We start from the raw sequence: 23,931 nt of genomic DNA on the forward strand, positions 1-23,931 counted from the left end.
GGCTTTAAACTCAGGTGTCAATTCTAGCCTCTGCCCGCCCACTGCCTTTGTCTCAGCCAAATTAAAGAGTTCCCTTTTATACACCATGAGCCAGAACCAGAGGATTTTCCTCTGTCTAGAACACAATAGTCACTTTCAAGTTTCAGATTGCATTGAATTCAAGTCAGGGGATACTAAAGGGGAAAACATGGAAAACCATCCAAACAGCTCAGTGGTACTTCAAAGTCTTATGTTCTTCCCCGATCTGTTTGCTGATATCAACCAGCAAATAGTTGCCCATACATTGTGTCCAAGGTTATAGTTGAGTTCAGTGGGAGATAAAGAGATAAATATATGTGTGTTTACACAGTCTTTCTTAGTACTAAAACTGTATTGTGAACAGACATTTAACAATGTTGCAAAGGCATTTCAAAAGATCCCCCAGTCTTTACAACAAAGCATGCTGTAGCAATTTGATAATGCAAAATAGTGAACTTTGTATTATATCTCAGTCATAAATAAATACCTATAACTGAAATGGATCACAGACCTAAATGTCTGACATAAAATACAGTCATGTGTCACTTCACGATGGCATTGGGTTCTAAGAAATACGTCATTAGACAATTTCATCTTTGTTCTAGTCTCACAGCATGTATTTACACAAACCTAGATGGTGTAGCCTACTACATCCCTAGGGTATAAAATATAGTCTTCTGCTCCTAGGCTACAAACCAGCACAGCAAATTATCACACTGAATATTGAAGGCAATTATAAGCCAGTGTTATTATCTCTAAACATATCTAAAGATAGAAAAGATTTTGTGATACCATAAAATCATGGTTATTATAACCTTCCCCTGTAATTAAATTATTTAAAAACACTTTGGCTATTTTGCATATAATATATTGAGACCATGAAGGTGGAATATGTAGGGGATTAAAGAAAGAATTTTTTTAGTTGATTCCAAAGTAGAGAAGTTGGGTAAATAGAAACAGAACCAGAGAATCCTCAAAGAGAGGCAGTTGCCAAGACAATAAGTTCAATTTAGGACCTGATAAGTTTGAGGTGTAAAGCAATATTTAGGTAAAAGTAGGAAGTTACTGACATGATTCTTTAAGAAGTCTGTTTCAGTGACAAGTGTTTCAGATCTTAGCAATGTAAACTAGATATGGAGCATGGGTTCAACTAATTTGCAACAAACTGCACCATCAATAGTTTACCCTTTCCACATTAAATATTTTCATTTATAAGAACAGAGAACAGGTGGGACCTAAATACCTATTTTCTTTAGAACAAAGTCCTAGAGAACATTCCAAAGTGAAGCTCCCATATAATATAATAACAAATCATTTATTGTTTCCATTTAGCTAAACCTCTATCTTCAGGCTTCATTTTCCTTAATATAGCCATCATAATAATCTCACTTTTTAAAAGGAGGACTTCTGTTTATTTTTCATACTTCACAGAGTTCTTTGTCCTTGATCCATTTTCTTTTTATGTCTTTATGCCAAATATTCCTTCTGGGTTATTCTACTTTGATGCAGGGATTATGGTATTAATAATTTAGGTTTATTGCTTTTCCTCTAGGAAGTTATATCTCCTTTTTATTTTGTCTTTTGAAATATCCTTATATACATGATTAAATGTTTTATTTCACCAAAATCTAGATCGTTGTGTTAAGTTTGCATTATTCTTCCCACCGGTATGTTTACTTCCATAGAATCATCTTTGATTGTTTTTACTTTTCAATTGCTTAACTCCTATTTCTTTTCATTTTGTATTATTTAAATTCTTTTAACCCTTCCTTTAAAATTCCTCCAAATTCTCATCATCTCTCTTGCTGCCTTGTACCTACTAAGGCAGTTATAAGAGAGGCAGTTAATAACAAGTGTTAGTGAAGATGTGGAGAGATTGGATGTCTCATCCTAGGTAGGAGGACTATAAAATGGTTTTTCTTCTTTACTCAGCAGTTTGGTGGTTAGTCACAATGTTAACCAAGAGTTACTATATAATCAGCAATTCTACTTGTAGTTATATATTCAAGAGAAATGAAAACATATCCCAACATAAAAACTCATACACAAACGTCCACAGTGGCATTATTCAAAGTAACCAAAAACGGAAAAAATCCCAAATGCCTATCAACTGATAAATGGAGAAATAGAATTCATACAGAAAATGAAACATTATTCATAAATAACAAAAGAAGTGCTGATACACACTATATAGTAGATAAAGCATGAAAACATTGCATTAAATGAAAGGAGACAGCCAAGAAAGAACAGCTATGATATGATGTATTTATGTATGTCCAGAAATCTATAGACATATATAGTGATTAGTGATGTTTAGAACTGACTTATAGGGGAAGAACAGTGAGTGACTATTAATGAGTACATGATTTCTTCTGAAGGGGATGAAAATGTTCCAAAATAGATTGTTACAGTGCTTATAGAACCTATGAACTGTGCACTAGGAGTGGACATATTGTATCGTATATGAATTATATCTCAAAAAAACTGTTTAAAACTTATATTAGAGATCAGAGAACATGTTTAAAAATTAGACAATGAAACATAAAACTGAAAGTTACAAAATTTTTTTGTATTCCTATGTGATTCAGAAGGAGGAAAGAGAAGTTAATGAATAGTTTGAGCTAGGGAAGTATGCATATTAAAATATAACAGCAATTAATACATAAAACATAAAATCTATTAATCCTAAACTGCTGGAAGAAAAAGAAAATAAAAGAATTATGAGAAGCTCCTTTAATCTAATAGAAAGCAGGGGGAAAGAAAAAGGAAGAATCCAAGAAAGCATTTTTTTAAATAATAAAAAGATGAAGCAAATTAAAATACATCAATAGTCACTAAATTTCCATTTATATCCCATCACTTGAAATTCAGAGATTCTCAGATTACCAAAACAAGAAAAAAAAATATTGAAAGTGAAAAAATAAAAAAAGACATAGGCAAATTCTGACAAAAGAAAACCATAACTAACTATATTTAAGTTATACAAAAAACATGTTAAGATAAAAAGTACCAACAGCAACAAAGAGAATTCAAAATGATTAAAACAAAATTCAACTCAGTAATTACTCTAGGTAATGAATAGAACAACCAGATAAGGTAAACAAGGAAATAGAAGATTTAAACAATAAAATGCACCACCTAGATTTAACAGACATAGACAGGATTCTCTACTTAGCAACAATAGAATACACATTCTCCTCAAAGGGTCATGGACATTCTTCATTTTTCTTATGTGTTAGGTAAAAAATAAAGACTCAAGAGATTTAATAAAAAATAGCTATCATATAAAGTATCTTTTCTAACCATATGAGGATAAAGATAGAAATCATTAACAGAAGAAAAAGTGGAAAATTAGAAAATATGTGGAAACTAAACAACACATTCTTAAACAATTGATAGATCAAATAAAAAATCACACTTGAAATTATAAAATACTTAAAGAATGAAAATTAAATACAACATACCAAAATTTATGAGACACAGTAAAAGCAGTGCTAAAGGGGAAATCTATTTACATCTACAAGCATTAAGATACCATGTTTTGCCGAAAATAAGACATTATCTTATATTTATTTTTTCTCAAGACACACTAGGGCTTATTTTCAGGGGATGTCTTCTCTCTGCACTGAAATGCATGATGTGGCTATGCAGATACGCTGCATAGCCATGCCCATCATTAGGTCTTATTATTGGGGTAGGGCTTATATTTAACAAATGCATAGAAACTCTGCTAGGGCTTATTTTGGGGGTAGGTCTTATTTTCGGGGAAACATCGTATCAAATCCACAACTTACCTTTACAACTTAACTAGAAAAAGAAGAACAAACTAAATTCAAAAGGTAGCAGAAGGAAGGAAATAATAAATACTACCAAACATAGAAAATAGGAAAATAGAGAAAATCAACAGTGCCAAAGTTGCTTCTTCAAAAAGACCAACAAAAGTGACAAACTTCTAGCTAGACTAAGTAAACAAAGAGAAAATTCTAATTACTAAAGTTAGAAATAAAATTCAGGGCATTTTTTCCCTGCAGAAATACAAATGATAATTATAAGAGTGCTATGAACAACTGGATAACCTAGAAAAAATAGATGAATTCCTAGAAACACAAACCTTACTAAGACCTAATCATGAAGAAACAGAAAAACTGAATAGACCTATAATGAGTGAGGAGATCGAATTAATAATCAAAGATATCCCAACAAAGGAAAAGGCTGACCTCAATGGCTGCTTTGTTAAATGCTAGCAAGCATGTCATAAGAGCTAATATGAGTCCTTCTCAAACATTTCCATAAAATTTAAGAGGATGGAAAGATTCTAAATCATAGTGTGAAGGCAGCATACTACATATTAAAGTCTATGGAATGAAACTAAAGCAGGATATTTAAAATGGGTGGCTACAAATGCATATAGGAGAATCATACAGATAGAAATCAATGAGCCGCCTTATATTTTCAAATGAAGAAATTAGGGGAAAAATGATAAAGTAACCCCCCAAAGTAGAAGAAATAAGAGCAGAAAATAATGAATTAGAAAACAAACAATGGTGAGGAGCCTTGAAATCTTGTTTTAAAAATGATAAGCAACACTATCTTTTGAGAACCAGCACAAAGAAGGAGAACAAACCAGAGTGGGAATGGTGGGCATTGAGGAAATAAGATATACAAGAGACATAAAATGGTGTAGTGCCTGTGTCTCAAAAAGGTAGGGTGCTGGCCCCATATGCCAGAAGTGGGGGGTTCAAATGCAGCCCAGGACAAAAAAAAAAAAAAAGAGAGAGAGAGAGAGACATAAAACACACAAGAGACAAAGATGGGATAAGCAGGACTGGAGCAGCTAAGACTGCAGCCAACACTGAACTTTGAAAACAGCTTTATTTATACAGTATCTTAAACAAGGTTACTAAATGACATAAATCTTACCATATGGAGTAAAGATTAACTTTAATGAGGAAAAGTTGCATCCTCCTTTCTGGCAAAAAAATGAAAGTAAGCAGGGACTACATGACTTCCGGCAGAGGAGAAAAGAATGGTTGTTGTTAAAGGAGGAGAAGCAGCTAGGGGTTGTTCCCTGAACATCTCCCAAGGCTGTGAGGGCCTTGGTGCCTCACGATCAAAGCTCTTAGGTGGCTTATCCATAAAAAAAAAGGGGGGGGGGAAATTAAGCAAAATTTTCTATGAAAGGGAGGTACAATTCTAATAAGGGAAAAATTTAGGATATCAATATGGAAAATCTGTCAATAAATTTGTAAAATAAAATAAAGCAATTTCCTTTAAAATTGAATTATCAATTATGTCTTGTAAACAAAATAGATCACCAGGTAGACTTATAAATATTACTGAAATTTAGTCAAATCAAAAAGTCTACCCACAAAAAAATACAAATTATACAAAAACAAAAAATCTTACCAAATTCATTTTTTACATTTTTTTTCCTTTTATTGAGTTATATATACATAGATCATGAATACATTTATGCTTTTTAGGGGTACAATGTGTTGCTTTTTTATACAATTTGGAATGGTTACATTGAACTAATTAATATCACATTCACCTCATTCACTTAATTATTGTGTTAAGACATTTATGTTCTATACCTGGTAGATTTGACTTATACCCTTACTACATACTCCATAGGTGTGGTCCCACTGTTTAGCCTCCCTTTATCAAACCTCCTCTCGCCATCCCCTTCTACTTTTCTCCTTTATCGTAGGCTATAGTTGTGATCTATCTTTCATAAGAAAATGTAATTATGAATGGGCTTCATAAAAGTATTGAGTACATTGGATACTTTTTCTTTTGTTCTCGAGATACTTTACTAAGAAGATTATTTTTAAGCTCCATCCATGTAAAAAAAAAGAGGTAAAGGCATCTTTTTTAAGGCTGCATAATATTCCATGGTATATATATATACCATAATTTATTAATCCATTCATGGGTGGATGGGCACTTGGACTTCTTCCATGACTTGGCTATTATGAATTGAGCTGCAATGAACAATCTGGTGCAAATATCTTGGTTGCAAAGTGATTTTTGGTCTTTTGGATATATACTTAGTAGAGGAATTGAAAGATCTACTTTTAGACCCTGAGTGTTCTCCATACTTCCTTCCAAAAGGAATGTATTAGCTTGCATTCTGCAGTGCAGAAGTGTTCCCTTTTCTCAACATCCACACCAACATCTGTAGTTTTAGGATTTTGTTATGTGGGGTACTCTTACTGGAGTTAGATGATATACCATGGTGGTTTTAATTTGCATTTCTCTGATGATTAAAGATGATGAGCATTTTCTCATGTGTCTAGAGACCATGCACATGTCTTCTTCAGAGGCTTCTGTTCAACTCTCTTGCCCACAATGAAATGGGATCACTTGTTCTTTCTTTATTGATAAGTTAGAGTTCTCTGTGGATTCTGGGTATCAACCCTTTTTCAGAAACATAATGTGAAAATATCCTGTCCCAGTGAGAGGACTGTCTACTTGCTTTGCTTGCTGTGTTCTTGGCAGTGCAGAAGGTTTTTAGTTTGATCAAATCCCAGTAATGTATTTTTGGTATGGATTCAATTGCCTAGAGGGTCTTTCTCATAGTGTGTTCTCCCAGGCCAAATTCTTCAAGTGTTTCCCCCTCACTCTCTCCAAGAATCTTTACAGTTTCATGTCTTAAATTTAAGTCTTTTATCCACTGAGAGTCAATTTTTGTTAGTTGTGAAAGGTATGGGTTCATTTTCAGGCCTCTACAAGTTGCCAGCCAGTTCAACCGGCACCATTTGTTAAATAGTGAATCTTTCCTCCAATTTATATTTTCAATAAGCTTATCAAAGATCAAATGACAATAAGTGTCTGGGTTCATCTCTTGGTTTTCAATTCTGTTCTATACACCTACCTCTCTATTTTTGAGCCAGTACCATCCTGTTTTAACCACTATAGATTTATAATATAGTCTAAAGTCTGGTGGTCTGATTCCTCCTTTTGTTTTATTTCTGACTAATGGCTACTTGAGGTTTTTTCTGTTTCAATATGAAATTTAGTACTAATTTTTACAGTTCATTAAAATATGACAGAGGTGTTTTAATAGTTATTGCATTAAATCTGTAGATTGCTTTGAGTAATATGGACATTTTAATGATGTTGATTTTTCCTAGCCATGAGCATAGTATGTTTTTCCATTTATTAACATCTTCAGCTATTTCTTTTCTCAGAGTTTCACAGTTCTCTTTATAGAGATCTTTCATGTCCTTAGTTAGGTACACTCCTAGATAATTCATCTTCTTTGGCACTATTGTAAAAGGAATAGAGTCCTTGACTGTTTCTTCAGTTTGACTGTTATTGGTATACATAAATGCTACTGATTTGTGAGTATTGATTTTGTATCCTGAGACATTGCTATATTCCTTGATCACTTTGAGAAGTTTTATAGTTGAGTCCTCTTGGGTTTTTCAAGATATACAATCATATCATCTGCAAAGAGTGAAAGTTTGATCTCCTCTGACCCTATATGGATACCCTTGATTGCTTTCTCTTGCCTAAATGCAATGACTAAGGCTTTCATTACAATGTTAAAAAGCAGTGGAGACAGTGGGCAACCTTGCCTGGTTCCTGATCTGAGTGGAAATGTTTTCAGTATAAGATTTGCTGTGGGTTTACTGTAGATGGCCTCTATCAGTTTAAGAAATTCCCCTTCTATACCTATTTTCTTAAGTGTTCTGATCATGAAAGGATGCTGGATATTGTTGAAAGCTTTTTCTGCATCAATTGAGAGAATCATATGGTCTTTGTTTTTTATATTGTTAATATGATGCATTAAATGTATAGATTTACGTATATTAAACCAGCCTTGAGACCCTGGGATAAAACTCACCTGGTCATGATGTATAATTTGTTTGATGTGTTGCTGGGTTCTGTTTGTTAGGATCTTATTGAATATTTTTGCATCAATTTTCATTAGAGATATTGGTCTATAATTTTCTATTCTTGTTGGGTCTTTTCTGGGTTTGGGGATCAGGGTGATATTTGCTTTGTAGAATGTGTTTGGAAGTATTCCCTCTTTTTCTATGTTTTGGAAATGTTATTATAGGTTCTAATTCCTCTTTGAAGGTTTGGTAGAATTTTGATATGAAGCCATCTGGTCTCAGACTTTTCTTTTGGGGAGATTTTATATAGTTGATGCTATTTCAGAACTTGATATAGGCTTTTTCAATATTTCTACTTCTTTCTGGCTAAGTCTAGGAAGGTGGCATGCTTGCAAGTATTGGTCTATTTCATTCAGATTTGTGTATTTCTAAGAATAGAGTATTTTGTAATATTCATTAAGGATATTTTAAATTTCTGAGGAGTCTTGTTATTTTGTATTTGTCATTTCTGATTGATAAAATTAGGGATTTTACTCTTTTGCTTCTTATTAGGTTAGTCAAAGGTTTATCTATTTTATTGACCTTTTCAAAAAAACAATTTTTTGATTGATTGATCTGTTGTATAATTCCTTTGTTTTTAATTTCACTTAATTCTGCTCCAATTTTTGTTATTTCTTTTCATCTGCTGGGTTTGGGGTTGGAATGTTCTTCCTTTTCCAGTTGCTTGAGATGTCCCATTAATTTGTTGATTTCCTTTCTTTCTGTTCTTTTAAGGAAGGCTTGCAATGCTATAAATTTCCCTCTTAGGACTGCCTTTTCAGTACCCTTCAGGTTCTGATATGTGTGTCTTCATTATCATATTGTTACAAAAATTTGGTAATTTCCTTCTTAATCTCATCTATAACCCAGCAATAATTCAGCATAAGGTTATTTAGTTTCCATGTCTTTGTGTGAGTATGAAGATTCCTGTTGTTACTGAGTTCAACTTTTATTCCATGATGATCTAAGAAGATACAAGGAATAATTTGTATTCTTTTAAGTTTGCTGAGGTTAGTGTTGTGACCTAAGATGTGACCAATTTTGGAGGATTTTCCATGGGCTGATGAGAAGAATGTGTATTCAGCTTTGTAGGTTGTTGTTTTCTTACATCTGGCTGCTTACAGAATTTTCTCCTTCATATTAACTTTGGCAAAGTTAATTACAATGTGCTGGGAAATACTTTATTTGGGTTGAGTCATGCCGGGGTTCTGAAACTGTCTGCTATCCGAATTTCAGAAGCTCTTCCCATGTTTGGGAAGTTGTCCTTGATTATCTCTTGGAGTAGAGCACCTTTCGAAACAACCTCATCACTTTCATGAACTCCTATAAAGCAAATGTTTGCTTTCTTGGAATCGTCCAACAGCTCTCTGAGAGAATGATCTGTTTTTGCTCTCCATTTCTCTTCCTCTTTGAGCATTTGGAAGTATTCAAAAGCTTTTTCCTCAATGTCAGAAATCCTTTCTTCTGCCTGCTCCATTCTGTTACCGAGGGAGTCTACTATATTTCTCATATACTGGAGAGCCGCAAATTCTTTTCTCAATGTGTCAAAATCTTTGATGATTTTGTCTTTTTTGAATTATTCCTAGAATTTCTAGTTCCAACTTTACTTCCATTTTGTTAATCTTATTTGCCATCTAAATTCTAAACTCAATTTCTGAGATCTCAGCTATTTGTTTATGAATGGAATCTTCTCGTCTGTCCACCTTGTCATTCCTTAGGGGAGTTGATCTACTCTGATTATTATATTGCCAGAGTTTTTCCGCTGATTCTGTCCCATGATTATTTTTCACCGTTTGTCTAGATGAGCAGGTAAGATGAAATTGGATTTGGGGCTCCTTGAGTAATGATTAACCAGCCCTTTGCCAGAGAGCTTGGACTGGTGACTGCAGCTTTTCCCCTACAGCTTCACAAAGGACCCATACAGTACTATAGCCTATGACTCTGAGGACCTGCTTGGTGTGGTGGGGCTAGGTGACTCTGTCTTGTATTCAGCTGGTCTCTTTACAATCCTAGTGAATCAGTAACTCTAGGTTGAAGTCTCAGCAGTGGAGAAATACAAGAAACTAAGACACCCTGCCCTCTCACAGACAACAACTGGAAGAGGAAAATCAAACCTTTCCACTACAATACAACCAGGGTACCACCTTGGAGGGTCCTCTGGTGATCGGCCCAGGTCAAAAGTTCCAAACTAATTGTCCCAGTCAGCACCAATTCTCAAGTGGGAGAGTTGAATAGGTCTCTGGCAACTAGATGACAGGAGTCTATTGGCAGCTCAAGTGTGAATCACTCCAGTGCTCCATGGAGTCAGAAAGGCCTGCCCAGCAAATGAGTTAGTTGTGGGGAGGTTGATGCCTCCTTCCCCACCTTGCACCTCCATCATACCCAGTCTCTGGTAACTCCACGGGTTGTGGTCCAGTTCCTTCCAATAAGCAAATGTGCTAGGGGTTTGCACCTTCTAGAATCACAGGGAGATAAATGTCTTCTTGGCCATGCTGCTACACTCTGCCACCAGTCCGCAGGGAGCACTGAAGCCTGACTAACGCAGGTGTTCAAAGGAAGTTATGGAGTGTCACTCAGTTCCAGTCCTACCCTGGCTGATACTGCTGCCATTTATATTCTCACAGAATTTTTGTTTCTGTCCTGGCTGTGTTCCACCGTGGGCCAGGCATGTTTTGAGTTCACAGAAGCTGTGATTCAGCCCGGTACTGTGCCACTGCCACCTCGCAAATTCTCACGAAGCTGGCATCTCTGTCTCCACTGCACTCTTATTTGGGGCAGATGTGATTAGAGCTCACAAAGGGCTCTTGGTTCCTGCCCTGTCCTGGGCTGATGCTGCTGCCACACACCTTCTTGTCCTGGCTATGCTTCACTGGAGACTGGGTGCATCTTGGGCTCACAAAAGCAGCAATTCTGAGTCAATTCTGCCATGGGAGTATGCCATCTCTGTGCGTGTGTATTCTAGTCTCAGTCCCCTCCGAGCCCTGCCCGGGCAGGAATCATTACAGACATACCCTTTGCTCATGGGGCCTGCATTTCCATCCCAGATCTGCTCCAACCGTGGCTGTCCCTGGAGTTGAGGCCCAGCTCCCTCTAGTTTCTAAAAGAGATGGGAAGTGTTTCTCCAAAATACCACCAGGGGTGTGAACCCTATTATTCCCGCCAGCCCCACCACTGCCACGCTCTGCTGCAGGGCACTGTTTCTTGGCATTGTTTCTCCCTCTCCCGCTTGGCTCCCTCACTCCACAGTCCCTGCTTTACTCCTGTGCTGCTGATTCACCACAGACTTTAGCAGCCCACGCCTTTCCAGTACCTCTCAGATAATTGCCCAAAAGTCTGGACTCTGTGGGAACAGGCTTCCAGACCTCAGGGTGAGAGTGGAGGGGTGTACTAGGAGTTCAGAATTGCAGGTAGATTATATGTTCAGTTTTATGCCTGGTGGGAGATTTCCAAGGCACACAAGTGGTTTCTCTCTGGGGAAGGAGTTCTAGTTTTTAGTGGGTCTCCCCCATGGGACAAAATAGGAGATCTGAACTCTGCTCACTTTTTTATAGAAAGTATACTGTGAGCTGTTCTCATGGGGGAGGGGACTTACATCCGCTTGGCAATGGGTTTTGTACCTATTGTTTATTTCCTTGGGGTTACAGTTCACCTCAGCAGGGGTGATGTGCATTCTTCAACCTTCTCTCTTGGCTCAGCTCCAAGCCATCAGCTTACTTGATAAGCTTCTGTCCATTAACTCTCCTGAACAGGAGCCTCTGTGGAAAGCTGGTTCCAGTCAGCCATCTTGCCTCTCCCCCCCTCCATTTTTTTACAAATTTAAAAGCTTGTTTTACCAACTATCAACCAAAAAGTTAACTTTATTTTGTCAACCATTAAAATATATATCTCTAATCTCTGACCGCAGAGAGAACAATTACCCCAGGCCACTGCACTCTGAAACCCATGTCTGCATTTACTCTGAGGCCCCAGTTCCTCCAAGGGCTGCTCTCAGTCAAGAACTGATCATGGCAGATAACATCAGACAGGCCTGTACCTGGCAGATGCAAAATGGGTGACCTTTGCTCAAGGAAGTGGCACTGGCCCCAATCTTCCCTCACAGGAGTTTCTCCTAATACATTTATTGCTTGTCTAATCTCATCTTGGTATCTGCTTCTTCAAAGACTTTTGATCTAAGCAGGAGGAAAGATGAGGATTTGGAATTGACTCACTGATTGGCATGATAAGATGACAACACACATATTGATAAGTAGAGCATGGAGAGTCACTGGCAGAAGGCTCAAATTGCTAAAATTTCACCACTGGTGACCTGAGAAAATATCTTGATGGAGAAAATATTTGTAGATATAATAATTCAGGCATTTGAAAGATAAGGAAAACAACTTCAAAAGGGAATAGAGTTGTATAATTACTATTATGTTGTATTGATACCTGCAGAGAGATGAGAGACTAAAAGGCATTAACAAACATTACTTGCCAGAGGATCTCTTTTATAGCTTTAAATGAGGCCCTTATGTTTGAAAGTGGAAGAGACAACATGTATAAGCATTAAGCTCATGATCTAGTTGTTGGAATTGCAGAGTTCCTAAGATAACCGAATGTTTAACCAAAGCAGCTCTGTTATGCAAAAGTAAGGGCCATGGTTGGGAAGACCAGGATGCTGAAAAATGAGATAGAAATATATGTCTGAATGCTTCTGAGGATGCTGGCTTATAGCTGCCTTCCCTAGTATTAACTAGCACTTTTCTCATGTAAGAAGGCACTGAAAGGGCCAGGCGCAGTGGCTCATGCCTATAATCCTAGCACTGTGGAAGACCAAGGTAAGCTAACAAGTTTGAGACCAGCCTGAGCAAAAGTGAGACCCCTTGTCTACTAAAATAGAAAATCTGAGGCAAGAGGATCACTAGAGCCTAAGAGTTGGAGGTTTCTGTGAGCTATGACACCATAGCACTCTACCCTGCACAACAGCTTGAGACTCTGTCTAAAACAAAAAGAAAAAAAAGAAGGGACTAAAAAACTTTCTACTCTCTAAGGCAACAGGTGTTCCCCTCACAAGCTGTCCCACTTCCTCTATTGACTGCCAGACTGATAATAGAGTTAAATCAGAGTATAACCCGACTGAACCCGAGAAGAGAGAAAACATATTGCACACCTGAAATAGCTGCAAGAAATAGCAAGAATGTACTGGCAGAAGTCTTGGGAGTACAACCAGATTTGAAGTTTGGTGGTATTTGATCAAGGGAAATAAAATGTAAAACTAAATAAACAAAAAATTAATTGATTTTGGTGCATATGTATGGGAGCATAGGAGATATAAGGCCCTACTAAGAACTTCAGGGAATGTAGCAAATTTGTTGCTAAAGTAATGCTTTGAAGCCTGAAAAATGCTATGGCCAATATAAAGTGAAATTGAAGTGCCTGACTTGCCCTGGCATATTGAAACAAAGGAATAAGAAGCCAAGGAAATGAACATGCTGGAATGGCACGGATTATATCAAGCCAAAAGAACTATCAGAAGGTTACATTCCATGGGAGGACCCAAAGAATAAACTATGCACTAAGATCAGTATGCATATGCTGATAAGAGGGGCACCAGCATTATAAAGAAGTTTAGAGTTGGCCTTCTTCTGCATACTAGAGCTGAAAATAGGAGATACAGTCACAAGACTCATTTGTTAATTGCCATAAAATTATAGGGACCCAAAGTAATGGAAGATAGGTGTCAGGGCTTACCTGCCAAAATCTAGAAGCCACAATTACCATAATTAGATAAATAAGATTAGAGGATCTGCCAAGGGTTTGGCCCACAAAAAGTTGTAGGGATATTTGACTTGCCTGAGCAAGAGTGAGACCCTGACTCCTAAAGAAAATGGAAAAACCCAGTTGGGTGCTACAGCAAGCACCTGTAATCCCAGCAGCTTCCAGAGGCTGAGGCAGTGGAGTGCCCACAGCCTGAGCCTGAGGTTGCAGTGAGCTAGACACCATTGCATTCTGCTCAGGGAATAGCATGTGACTCTGTCTCAATAACAATGAATGAATAAATAAATAAATAAATAAAATAAAGCATAGTATCCAGAAGGACAAAATAAGTGGGCAGCCAACAGGGGTATTTTAAGGAAGAACAGAGGAACAGGAGGCTAAAAGTAGTTGCTTCAACAGAAAGTCATGATCCTACACTCAGTTCACAGACTTGAGCTAACTAATATAGGTGGCTGTTCCATAGTGAGAAACCCTAAAACATCTTGAAAAGTAGATAAAATGATCCCTAAAGAGACATGAGTACATATACAGATATATACATAGGAATAAGCAGACATTGTGAGCACTATTCATGAGGTTAGAGGTGAGATTGATACCTGAGGACTTAAAATGTCAATCTTAGAGTCTGGGTGTTTGGTGAGGTGAGTTCGGTGGCAGATAAATTCTGACTAAATTCTAGATCACAGTGTGTTAACTCTGTCTATGTTCCACCAAGTGGTCATTTCCCCAGTCACTGAGGATATCGCTAGAATTGATGTACAGGGTAGTTGGAGTAAAACTGTATCTCTGACTTAGTGTAAGATCAGTCACAGTGGGAAAGAGCAAGTAGTAACCTATGAAAATGCCCCCCTGTAGACAAGGTAGTAAATACAAACTGTAATGTCATCCCAGTGGAATCATGAAATTTAGTACAACCATTAAAAACCTAAATGGTTTGGGGCAATGGTCTCTACCATATCTTCATTTAGTTTATTTCTTTAAAATAAATAATTCAGACATTTTAGACCCAGAATACTTGGTTTTCCATTTTACACACCAGAAAAAGAACAATTTCTTTTAAAAATAATTCCTTTCAGTTTTCTAATCATATACTATGTTATTTTACACACTTGAACAACAAGAACAACAAAAATCCTTAAATTCAATGTGTGAAAGAAGAGATTTAGAGAAGCTAGGTGCAATAGTTTGGATATTCAAACCTCTAAACCTCATGTTGAAGTTTGATCCTCAATATTGGAGGTGGGGCCTAATGGGAGATTGTTTGGTCACAGGCAGAGTGTGTGGGGGTGGGAGTAGGGACCAATACATCATGAATGGCTCAGTGTCCTCCAAGAGGTAGCTGTCCAAAAGAGTCTGGCCTCCCTATGTAATCTCTGCACACACCAGCTTCCCTTCTCTTTCCGCCATGGGTGGAAGCAACTTAAGACCCTCACAAAATGAAGATGTTGGCATCATGATTCCTGTATAGGCTGTGGAACTGTGAACCAAATAAACCTCTTTTCATTATAAATTACCAAGCCTCAGGTATTCCATTATAGTGAGACAGTGGACTAAGACAGTGACTCATGTAAGATGGCACAAAAAGCTCAGATCAGAGCCATGTCTATAAATGATCTCGCTAGTACTGGCACTACTATGTTTACCACCAGAACTATACACAATGTAGAGGTAAAAAACTGTCACAAAGTGTGAGAACTGGTCCTACAGAGCTATAGCTAAACTGAAAAGCTGACACATTCACCTCTGCTACCCCAATAACATGGTGAGAAACAGCAATGGCAGCAACAATGGCCCGATTGAAGGGTATCCGGAAATGTTAATCTGTTTAAAAAATCTCTTACAAGTTAGTGTGGCCTTATGAAAATTAATAATTAATAAACTTCAAAATATTCAATCCATGATGTTTTATTTTTTTAATGAGATGGTTTTTAAAGGAACTAATTTACATTTCACTACTGGAAGAAATTTAAATGACAAAAAACCTATCAAATACATTTTATCTAACATAACGATTAGAATATTTTATTTCACTTTGTCCATGATGACAATCTAATAAATAGGATCAGCTCTAAGACACAGTACATATTAATACCAGCTTTCTTTTACTTAATAAAAGAGCTATTGAATTTAAATATGCACACATAAATTCAAAAGCCTAAAATAAACCTTAAACATTTAAATAATTTACATATATATTCAGCTTTGTGAATTTTTACACATAATTGAACTTTTTGGTGAATGTCTATCCACACTATTCCTCATTGAAAGATTGTTTTATTTTTAATGCATTAAATAATGCTCATTCAATTGTAACTTCTAGTACTTTCTAAAAACATACTGTAACTTTGGTAATAGCCTTAAAATTCATTTATATTCTGAAGTATAAAGTCATTAAACAATAGATATATTTAAGATATTTCCTCAAATTTCATTTTTAAGGAATAAAACTAAAGTATGAATATAATTTCTACATATATTAGGCATAAATATATGTATAGCATTAAATTATAGAAATTATAATTTTTAAGAGACAATCATGACTGCTTTCAAAGCAAAGTGGCCAATATGATGGAGATTTTTTGACAAGAGAAATGGATAAACAAGGAATGTATAAATTAAAGAAAAAAGACTTTAAAAATCTGAAGGGCTATACATGGAAATGAGGCATTAGAATTGTTACATATGGGCCCATGTGGATAAATTAGGGGAGGTATCATAGGGAGACAGATTTCAGCTCAATTATAAAGAACAATTAGCTGTTTGATGATAGAAAATGCTGTCTTAGGAGCTAGTGAGTTTCCTGTCATTAAAGGCATTCAGGCATAAACTAGATCAGGGGCTGGGCAAATTATGTGCACAGGCTGAATCCAACCCACCAGATGTTTTTATAATAAAGTTTTATTGGAACACAGCCACTCCCCTTTGTTGTCATATTTGCTCTGGCCTCTTTAGCACTATAGCTGAAGTATTGTGTAGATGGAACAGAAACCACAGAGCACACAAGTTCTGAAATATTTAAAAATAAATAAATAAAAATAGATAAAAACAAATCCCCAAGAATATGTTTACAGAGTCTATGGAGAAGGTCTTAGGAATTCAAGTATTCTATGTGTTGGTACAACCAACAAGATTAACGTTTACTTGGTGTTTAGGAAAGTGCCTGATACATCATATATATCAAGAATTAAGTTATAATGGTCTTTATTGTGGGGAGTTGTTGGTAAAAATTCACACAGCATTCTGTTCTCAAAATTGTATGCCACAATATGGGACTATGTCTATCAGAAGGAGTAGTCACATTTTGGTAATTTGCACAAAGGCGCCCAAAGGACAAGCATAAACCGCACATATCCATAACAATGTTAACAAAAATAACATCCCTTCCAATCCAGAGGGTCTCAGATTCTACAATATAGATTCTCCATCACTGAAACTCAGATTTTTTTCCTAGCCCAGTGTTTCTTTGTATATCCCAAAGAAATGAAAATAATGTTCTCTAAAAAGAGTTTTCATGTTTTGAGAAAGGCTATAAACTCTACCCTCTATTTAAAAAAGATACATTCAAAATTACACACTAAAATATCTGAGACATAATGTCGGTGAAAACCTACCAAAGAACTCTATTTAACTTTAGTATATATAGCATTTTAAAAAGTTAATTATAGAAACCTTTAATATGAACCTACTATTAATATCTCACATAAGTACGGTTCTGGGAAATTATACTTTATTCAAAATCGTATATGGTGCTTCCAGACTACAGATTCCTTCAGGATAGAAAATACATACTTTTTCTCATTCAACACACACTTTAGCAAGTTGCTAAGCACACATGATAATTACCTAAGAAATAAATGAATTGATTTAATTTTAGTAGATGTGACCAATCCATGAGGTACTTGCATTACTACTTTAATTAATTAAAGCAAGGTTTTATTATATGTGTAGCAGGGAGATGCAAAGTTTTCTCTTTCCACTGCACCAATTAGCAATTATATAGTATAATAGTAAAATAGTCTTCTACAAGTATATTTCAGATATGTCCATTTTGCTCTGTGGTATACATTTAAAACTATTCAAGACATGTTATAAGATATTTTAAGATGAAAAAATTGGTAATTATCTAACAGATTGACAGGGTATAAATCAGAATATAGGGTTACAAACTTCAAAGTCAATAAAAGTAAATTACCTGAAGAAGGTGACAAAAAACTGCACAAGATCCATGATTGTGTTGTGTTGTGAAAAGGCAATCTGAAAAATCAAAATAAAAAAAGTTTGAAACTTACTGAAGATATGTTCTCCAAAGCTGGTAGTGATGGTTTGTGGCATTTGTAAATACAATATTGCACATCATAAAGACATCTGGATTACCATTTTATAAATTAAATACATGATGGACTAAAATTTATTGAGAATACCTAATATATTCAAACCTGGTCTTATATAGAATATGAAAATAAATGGTTAAAAAACTGTTCTAAAATTAATTCAATTTTATATATTTTGAGTTCCATTTAAAAGGCTATGATAGATTAAATGTGCCTAACTAAAACATGCAAATGAGTTTCTTCATCTAATAATGATCATATTTTTTGTTAATATAATTGATAGTTGCTTACAAATAAAAAAAATAAATTTCAACTCCATTTGAAATTTAAAATTTAAAGAAATATGGGAAGTTTTTTCCAGGGAAGCTGCATGCAATCATACAAATATTTTGTTAGACACCATTCAAAGAATAAAATTTGTTATATTCACTTTAAAACTTCACGTTAATGAGAAATTAGTTTTGAAAACTGCAACTAGCCAATAAATTAAAGTTGTTCTGCATTTCTGTTAACATGATAGAGATTGTACTGTAACACCTTCTTGAGGAAGTATTTTTATAGTGTATCAATTAATACTGTGCTACTAGAATAGAGAATAACTGATTTTAAAATGCAGCTTACCATTAATTGCCCTGTAAATTTTGATCAACACTCTGTTTGTCTATCAGTTTTCCCATATGTGAATAGAAATCATAAAGGCATTAAACTCATAATGTTAGAGAAAAAATTAACTGAATTAATAGAAATTCAAGGTTTTCCATTATATCTGGCATATAACAGTGACAATATAATAAACATTATTAAACTTTTGTATCAAGTATAAATGAAATTGCCAACATAAGTGAGTTTAAACCATTAAAGTATTTAAAAGTATTTTTCTTTTAATAATTATTTATGAAATCTTTCAAAAATGCATAACAGAATTCCCACTTCTACTCAAAATGGACTAACAGGAATGAGTTTTCTCTTCTGCCCTAAAGAACTAGAAAATTGGACAACATACATGAAATAACTAATTTCAGAATTGGACAAGTGGCAGTGGACAATAATCCTTGGGTAAAGAAAAACAAAGGATATGAGTTCTACAATTGTCTCAGCATTCAATGCAAGAAAAGAACACTAAAAATTTAAATGTAATTCTAAAATAAGCAATATCAGTATTTCTTATATAATATAGTCAGTTGAGAATATGGTTACTTTTTTGACATATACATGCAAACTTAAATATAGTAACCTTTATTTCCATCAAGCTTATAATCAATTGAATTATAAAGCACTTATAGAGGGACTGAAGAAAGATAATTTGTACAGGAGATTTGTCATATGTGAAATTATCTTAAAATATTATTAAAATCATGTTTTAAAGTAGAAAAAAAATGAAGTTTCTCCTCAGGTCATTGTCATGAAGCTTATCAAACAAAATTGTCAATAAGAACTTAAATTCACAGTGAGTGAATTCTTGATATGTGAATTAATAACAGGATAATCTTCAAAATGATAATCATTTTTAAAGCTATAATAAAGAAAATTAGTATTATTTTAAAAACTGGAATAGGAAGGTATTGATAAATATGTAAAAGGGGTGGGGGTAAATGAGCCTAAGAAAAGACTTGGATAAATTAACAAATATATAGAAAAGTGATCAGATGAAATCACAAATAAAAAAAATAATAAATATAAAACTAAAGAAATAAAATAAAGTATATAAGAAACTGCACTGAATGTGAATAGATTGAATCCTCATTGAAACCCAATGGTGTTCACAATATATTAAAAGTTATAATTCAGCCTTATGTGTTTAACAGAAAACACATCTAGAACAGTGACACATTTTTATTCACAATATAAAATATTGAAAAAAAGACATAATAGGCACTGAAAAACAATAAGGCATATGGGATAAGATTAAGAGCAAAATGAAATTCAAAGTCAAACCTGGTCAAATAGAACATGGGGATAAAGAAGATAGTAAAATAATGAACCTATATGCACCAAAAACAAAGGCCAAATAAGTTAAAACACAATGTCTGGAGATAGGAGGAGAATTGATAATGACAAAATTATGGAAGAAATTATTAAGTGCATATCCATTGCATAACTTATATCTAATCATTTATTTAAATCATGAAAAAAATATTCATTGAAGTGTTGATTAGTCAAGGTCTTTTCTAGTTGCTGCTAACACCATTGTAAATTTTTTAAAAATTACCTATTCTCTTGGAGTCTGCTTTGCAATAGCAGGCAAGCGAAAAATAACCAAGTAAACTTATACATGCTTGTATACCATCATTTTTTACAGTTATAAGTGTTTTGAGGAAACAAAGAGATGATGTGAAATAGAAGGATGTGTGACTAATTTGGAGCAGGTGGACAGAGCAGGCCCTGCCATAGCAGTGAAATATAAGCTGATATCCAAATAAAAGAAGTTTGAAACCACACAAAGGTCTATTGATAGAGGTTTCTCAACTATAAGTACATGGAATGCCTGGGCTATGTATGTTTAAGGGGAGTCATAAGAGCTGCAATATTGTGAGCAAAGGGCAAAGTAGTTGAAAATAAGTTCAGATTAGCAAGCAGAAAACAAGCCCCCCTAGGGTGTGGACGATATCATAAGGACCATGTGAACCCACAGAAAGCTATGAAGTGACATGATCTAAATTTCAAGGAAAAAATTCAGACCCCTGAGTGGAAGAGATGTGTGGGGAATTCAGAAAGATAAAGGAGGAGGATATTGGATTTTTCTAGTCATGAGGTGACAGTAGCTTGAACAAGAGTAGTAGTCATGAAGATATAGTAGTCATGGTGATATAATTTGCAGTGGAAAGTGAGAAGAAAGTGCTGAAGGATTGGATGTGACAGGTGAATGAAAGGGAGAAATCAAGCATGAATATCTAGGTTTGCTCCCACAGAAGCAACTTGACAGATGATATTTCTGAGAAAGAGAGGACTAGAGAAAGGTCATGTGGATCATATATTAAATAAAGAAAGAAACGTATTTAGAACATCTTAAATTAGAAATACCTATTAAACAATCAAAACTAGAACTTAGACACTAGCTTGAAGCTAAGTGAAAAGATTGGATTTACAAGTTTGGAAGTCAGAACAAAATAAATCTCATCTACAACCATGTATTGGTATGATATTTTCTAGGAGATAGCATAGATGCAGGAGAAATAAAGTCTAAGAGATCTGGGACCTTGAGATGTGGGCCGTTTTTACTGGGGCTAGGTGATATCTCAAAGTTTTTGATTTGCATTTCTCTGATGATTAGGGGTGATGAGCATTTATTTGAGTGTTTGTGGCTATCTGTTGTCTTCAGGAGAAAAGATTCTGTTAGTGTCTTTTAACCAGTTATTAATAGGGGGTTGTTTGTTCTTGTTGATTTGACTGAGTTGTTTTTTTTTTTTTTTAAATATGGTAGACTAGTCAGCCATAAAAAGGATGGAGAGTTGGTATCTTTCCTATTTACCCAGAAGGATTTGGAAAACATTCTGCTAAGTACCACAAGAATTGAAAATCAAGCATCCCATGTGCTCAATACTAAATTGATACTAGTAGATTAATATCCAAAGGCTTACTTTAAAGAAAAACTTTACTAAATTCAAAAAGGGGAGAGGAAAGAAGGGTATTCAGTAATTTCCCACCTAATAAGTTCAACATACAGGTGTATGGTGCACTTCCTGGATGAAAGACACAACTACAACTGGGACTTTACCTTCAAATGCAAACAATGTAACCTAATCATATGTACACTCTTATTAACTAGAAATCAAAATAAATAATGTCTAATAGGAAATTCAATACCACACCATATGTATAGCTAAAAACAAAACAATAAACAAATAAACAAACAAAAAAACAAGGAAGCGGAAAATTAAGTGAGGGGAAACAAGTCCGGTGTGTGTCCGGACTGTTAAGGAAAAGAAATGTTAAAAGAAGAGTATTGCCCTCAATTTTGTTGGTTCGGTAAGATGAGGATGGAAATATAACTACTGTACATCTAACATGAACTTCATAAGTAAGTTCATATTTCATAAGAAAATAAACTTTCAATAAAGTGCTGGGTATATTAACCAAAGCAGAACAAAATAAGGATAACATGGTATGTGAAGAAGTAGAGATAAAGTACAGACTGAATTTTCAAGGAAGTCTGTTATAAAATAGAGAAGAAAGAATCATGAAAATAGAGGCTTAAAAAGTCTTTATAATCTATAAGAAATATTTTAAAGTAGACAATGTGAATTGTTCAGATAAACTATTTAAAATAGTCTAATGGTAGTGGTTTTTCTAGACTATATTATCAGATTCAAATAAAATAAAATTAAAACTATATTTTCAAATATAACCCAAACAAGTTTAACTACTTGGAAATTAAGGTATGTGATCCATGGAGCAGAATTCTGTGTTGGTAATGGTAGTGGCAGTATAGTGTTTGATATTCCTTATTTTCTACCTTCAAAAAATAGAGCAACTAGATTAAAAAATTAAAACAAAAACCTAAAAGGACAGCAATGCCAACAAAATTAAGTAACAGATTATTCCCTTAAATGTCAAAACACAAACAGGTATGGGTCCATCACAAACACATGGTATGTAAGGTCCTGGTATCTATGTAGGAGGAAGAAAAGGGAATAAACAGGAATAATCAGAAGTTCCAAAAGGCATTCACCAGAAGACTAATTTGAAAACAGGAGAGTAGAGCAGAAGTGGTGTTGCTTCATCCAGGAGGAGGTGAGTGCAAGGGGTCTCTTGGAAGTTATAAAAGGGGCGGGAACAATTGGCGCCACATGAGTCTTTAAACAGTCACATTTCCGTTGCAGGATGCTGTTCCATATTGAGAAGGTACTGCTAGAAGTGAAAATCAAAACTAAGCAGAATACGGTAAATACAAACAAAAGAAAGGTCCAACTAAAGCAAGGAAAGGAACACAGCCAGGAACAAGTGGCACATAGTCAGGAAAAAATATATATATTAATCACTAAAATATGTGATATTCAAATACGGGTCTTGCTGCTAATTCCAGTGTGCATGGCAATTTAACTCATTATCATTCTCAAATAGTTATCATTCTTTAACAGATAAAGGATTTGACATTTAGGTGGGAATAACAAAAGATATTGCAATAAACTTAGACTGACCAGACATGATTCATGCTGGTAGTGCAGAATTTTACTATGGTTTACCTGCCATTCGTGGGCCCATATAACTAAGTACCTTAGAACGAAAGTCATAGTTTAAGGCAAGTAATTAAATAGGAACATACATGAAAATATCTAAATTTCCAACATTTTCCCAAAGAACATTTGCATAAAGTAGTCAAGAGAAATTGACTACTTCTTACAAGGTATAGTCATGAAGTAAGGCACAAAAATATTTAAAACTTGAATGAATTGTATTATCTATCTAGCAGTGTTTATTAATAAAAAAATTATAATAAAGAAAAATTTTATAGTTTCATAAGAAATAGATGCTATTTTGATTTCAGCTTGTATTTACAGGATGAACTGGATTACCACTACTAGCAGATGATAAGACACTTGGGACTCCGAAAATTAACACTACTTCTGAAATTGTCAAAAATAATTATCTGCAATTCTTTACAGATTAAGTTGCATGTAATGCTTGCACATTAAAAGTAAAGTGCTGATTGCAGACCTCATTCAACTTCTTTTACAGATAATGCTCTCTTACCTTTCAAAAGTAAGGAGTAATAATGCTGGAATCAAGATGATAGGGGAGGTTTCTGTCAAAAACATCATCTGAAATACAAACTGCCTTTTAATACTGTAGTGAAGAACACTATGGTATCTTCTCTGTTAACAAAAATGTTGCAGAAGTGCCAGATCAGACAGAAAATAGTAGATAGAAGCAGCAAAATAAAAAAATAGCTCTAGGCTCAAATGTATCTGGCTGTTCTCAACCATTCTTTATCTAGAATTGCA

At 34.8% G+C, this 23,931-nt stretch overlaps 1 protein-coding gene across 1 annotated transcript in view; it reads right to left on the bottom strand.

The window, feature by feature from the left end:
• The window catches only part of ATRNL1 (attractin like 1), a 701,118-nt gene that overhangs the window by 377,034 nt on the left and 300,153 nt on the right, over positions 1-23,931 (bottom strand). The window contains exon 25 of the mRNA XM_003787143.1: positions 17,851-17,912. Within this exon, the coding sequence (XP_003787191.1) occupies positions 17,851-17,912 (62 nt within the window). The remainder of the gene's footprint in view (positions 1-17,850; positions 17,913-23,931) is intronic.

The sequence above is a fragment of the Otolemur garnettii genome, unplaced genomic scaffold (genome assembly GCF_000181295.1).
Source record: "Otolemur garnettii isolate 467f Iridium unplaced genomic scaffold, OtoGar3 scaffold00021, whole genome shotgun sequence".
NCBI classification, from domain to species: domain Eukaryota; kingdom Metazoa; phylum Chordata; class Mammalia; order Primates; family Galagidae; genus Otolemur; species Otolemur garnettii.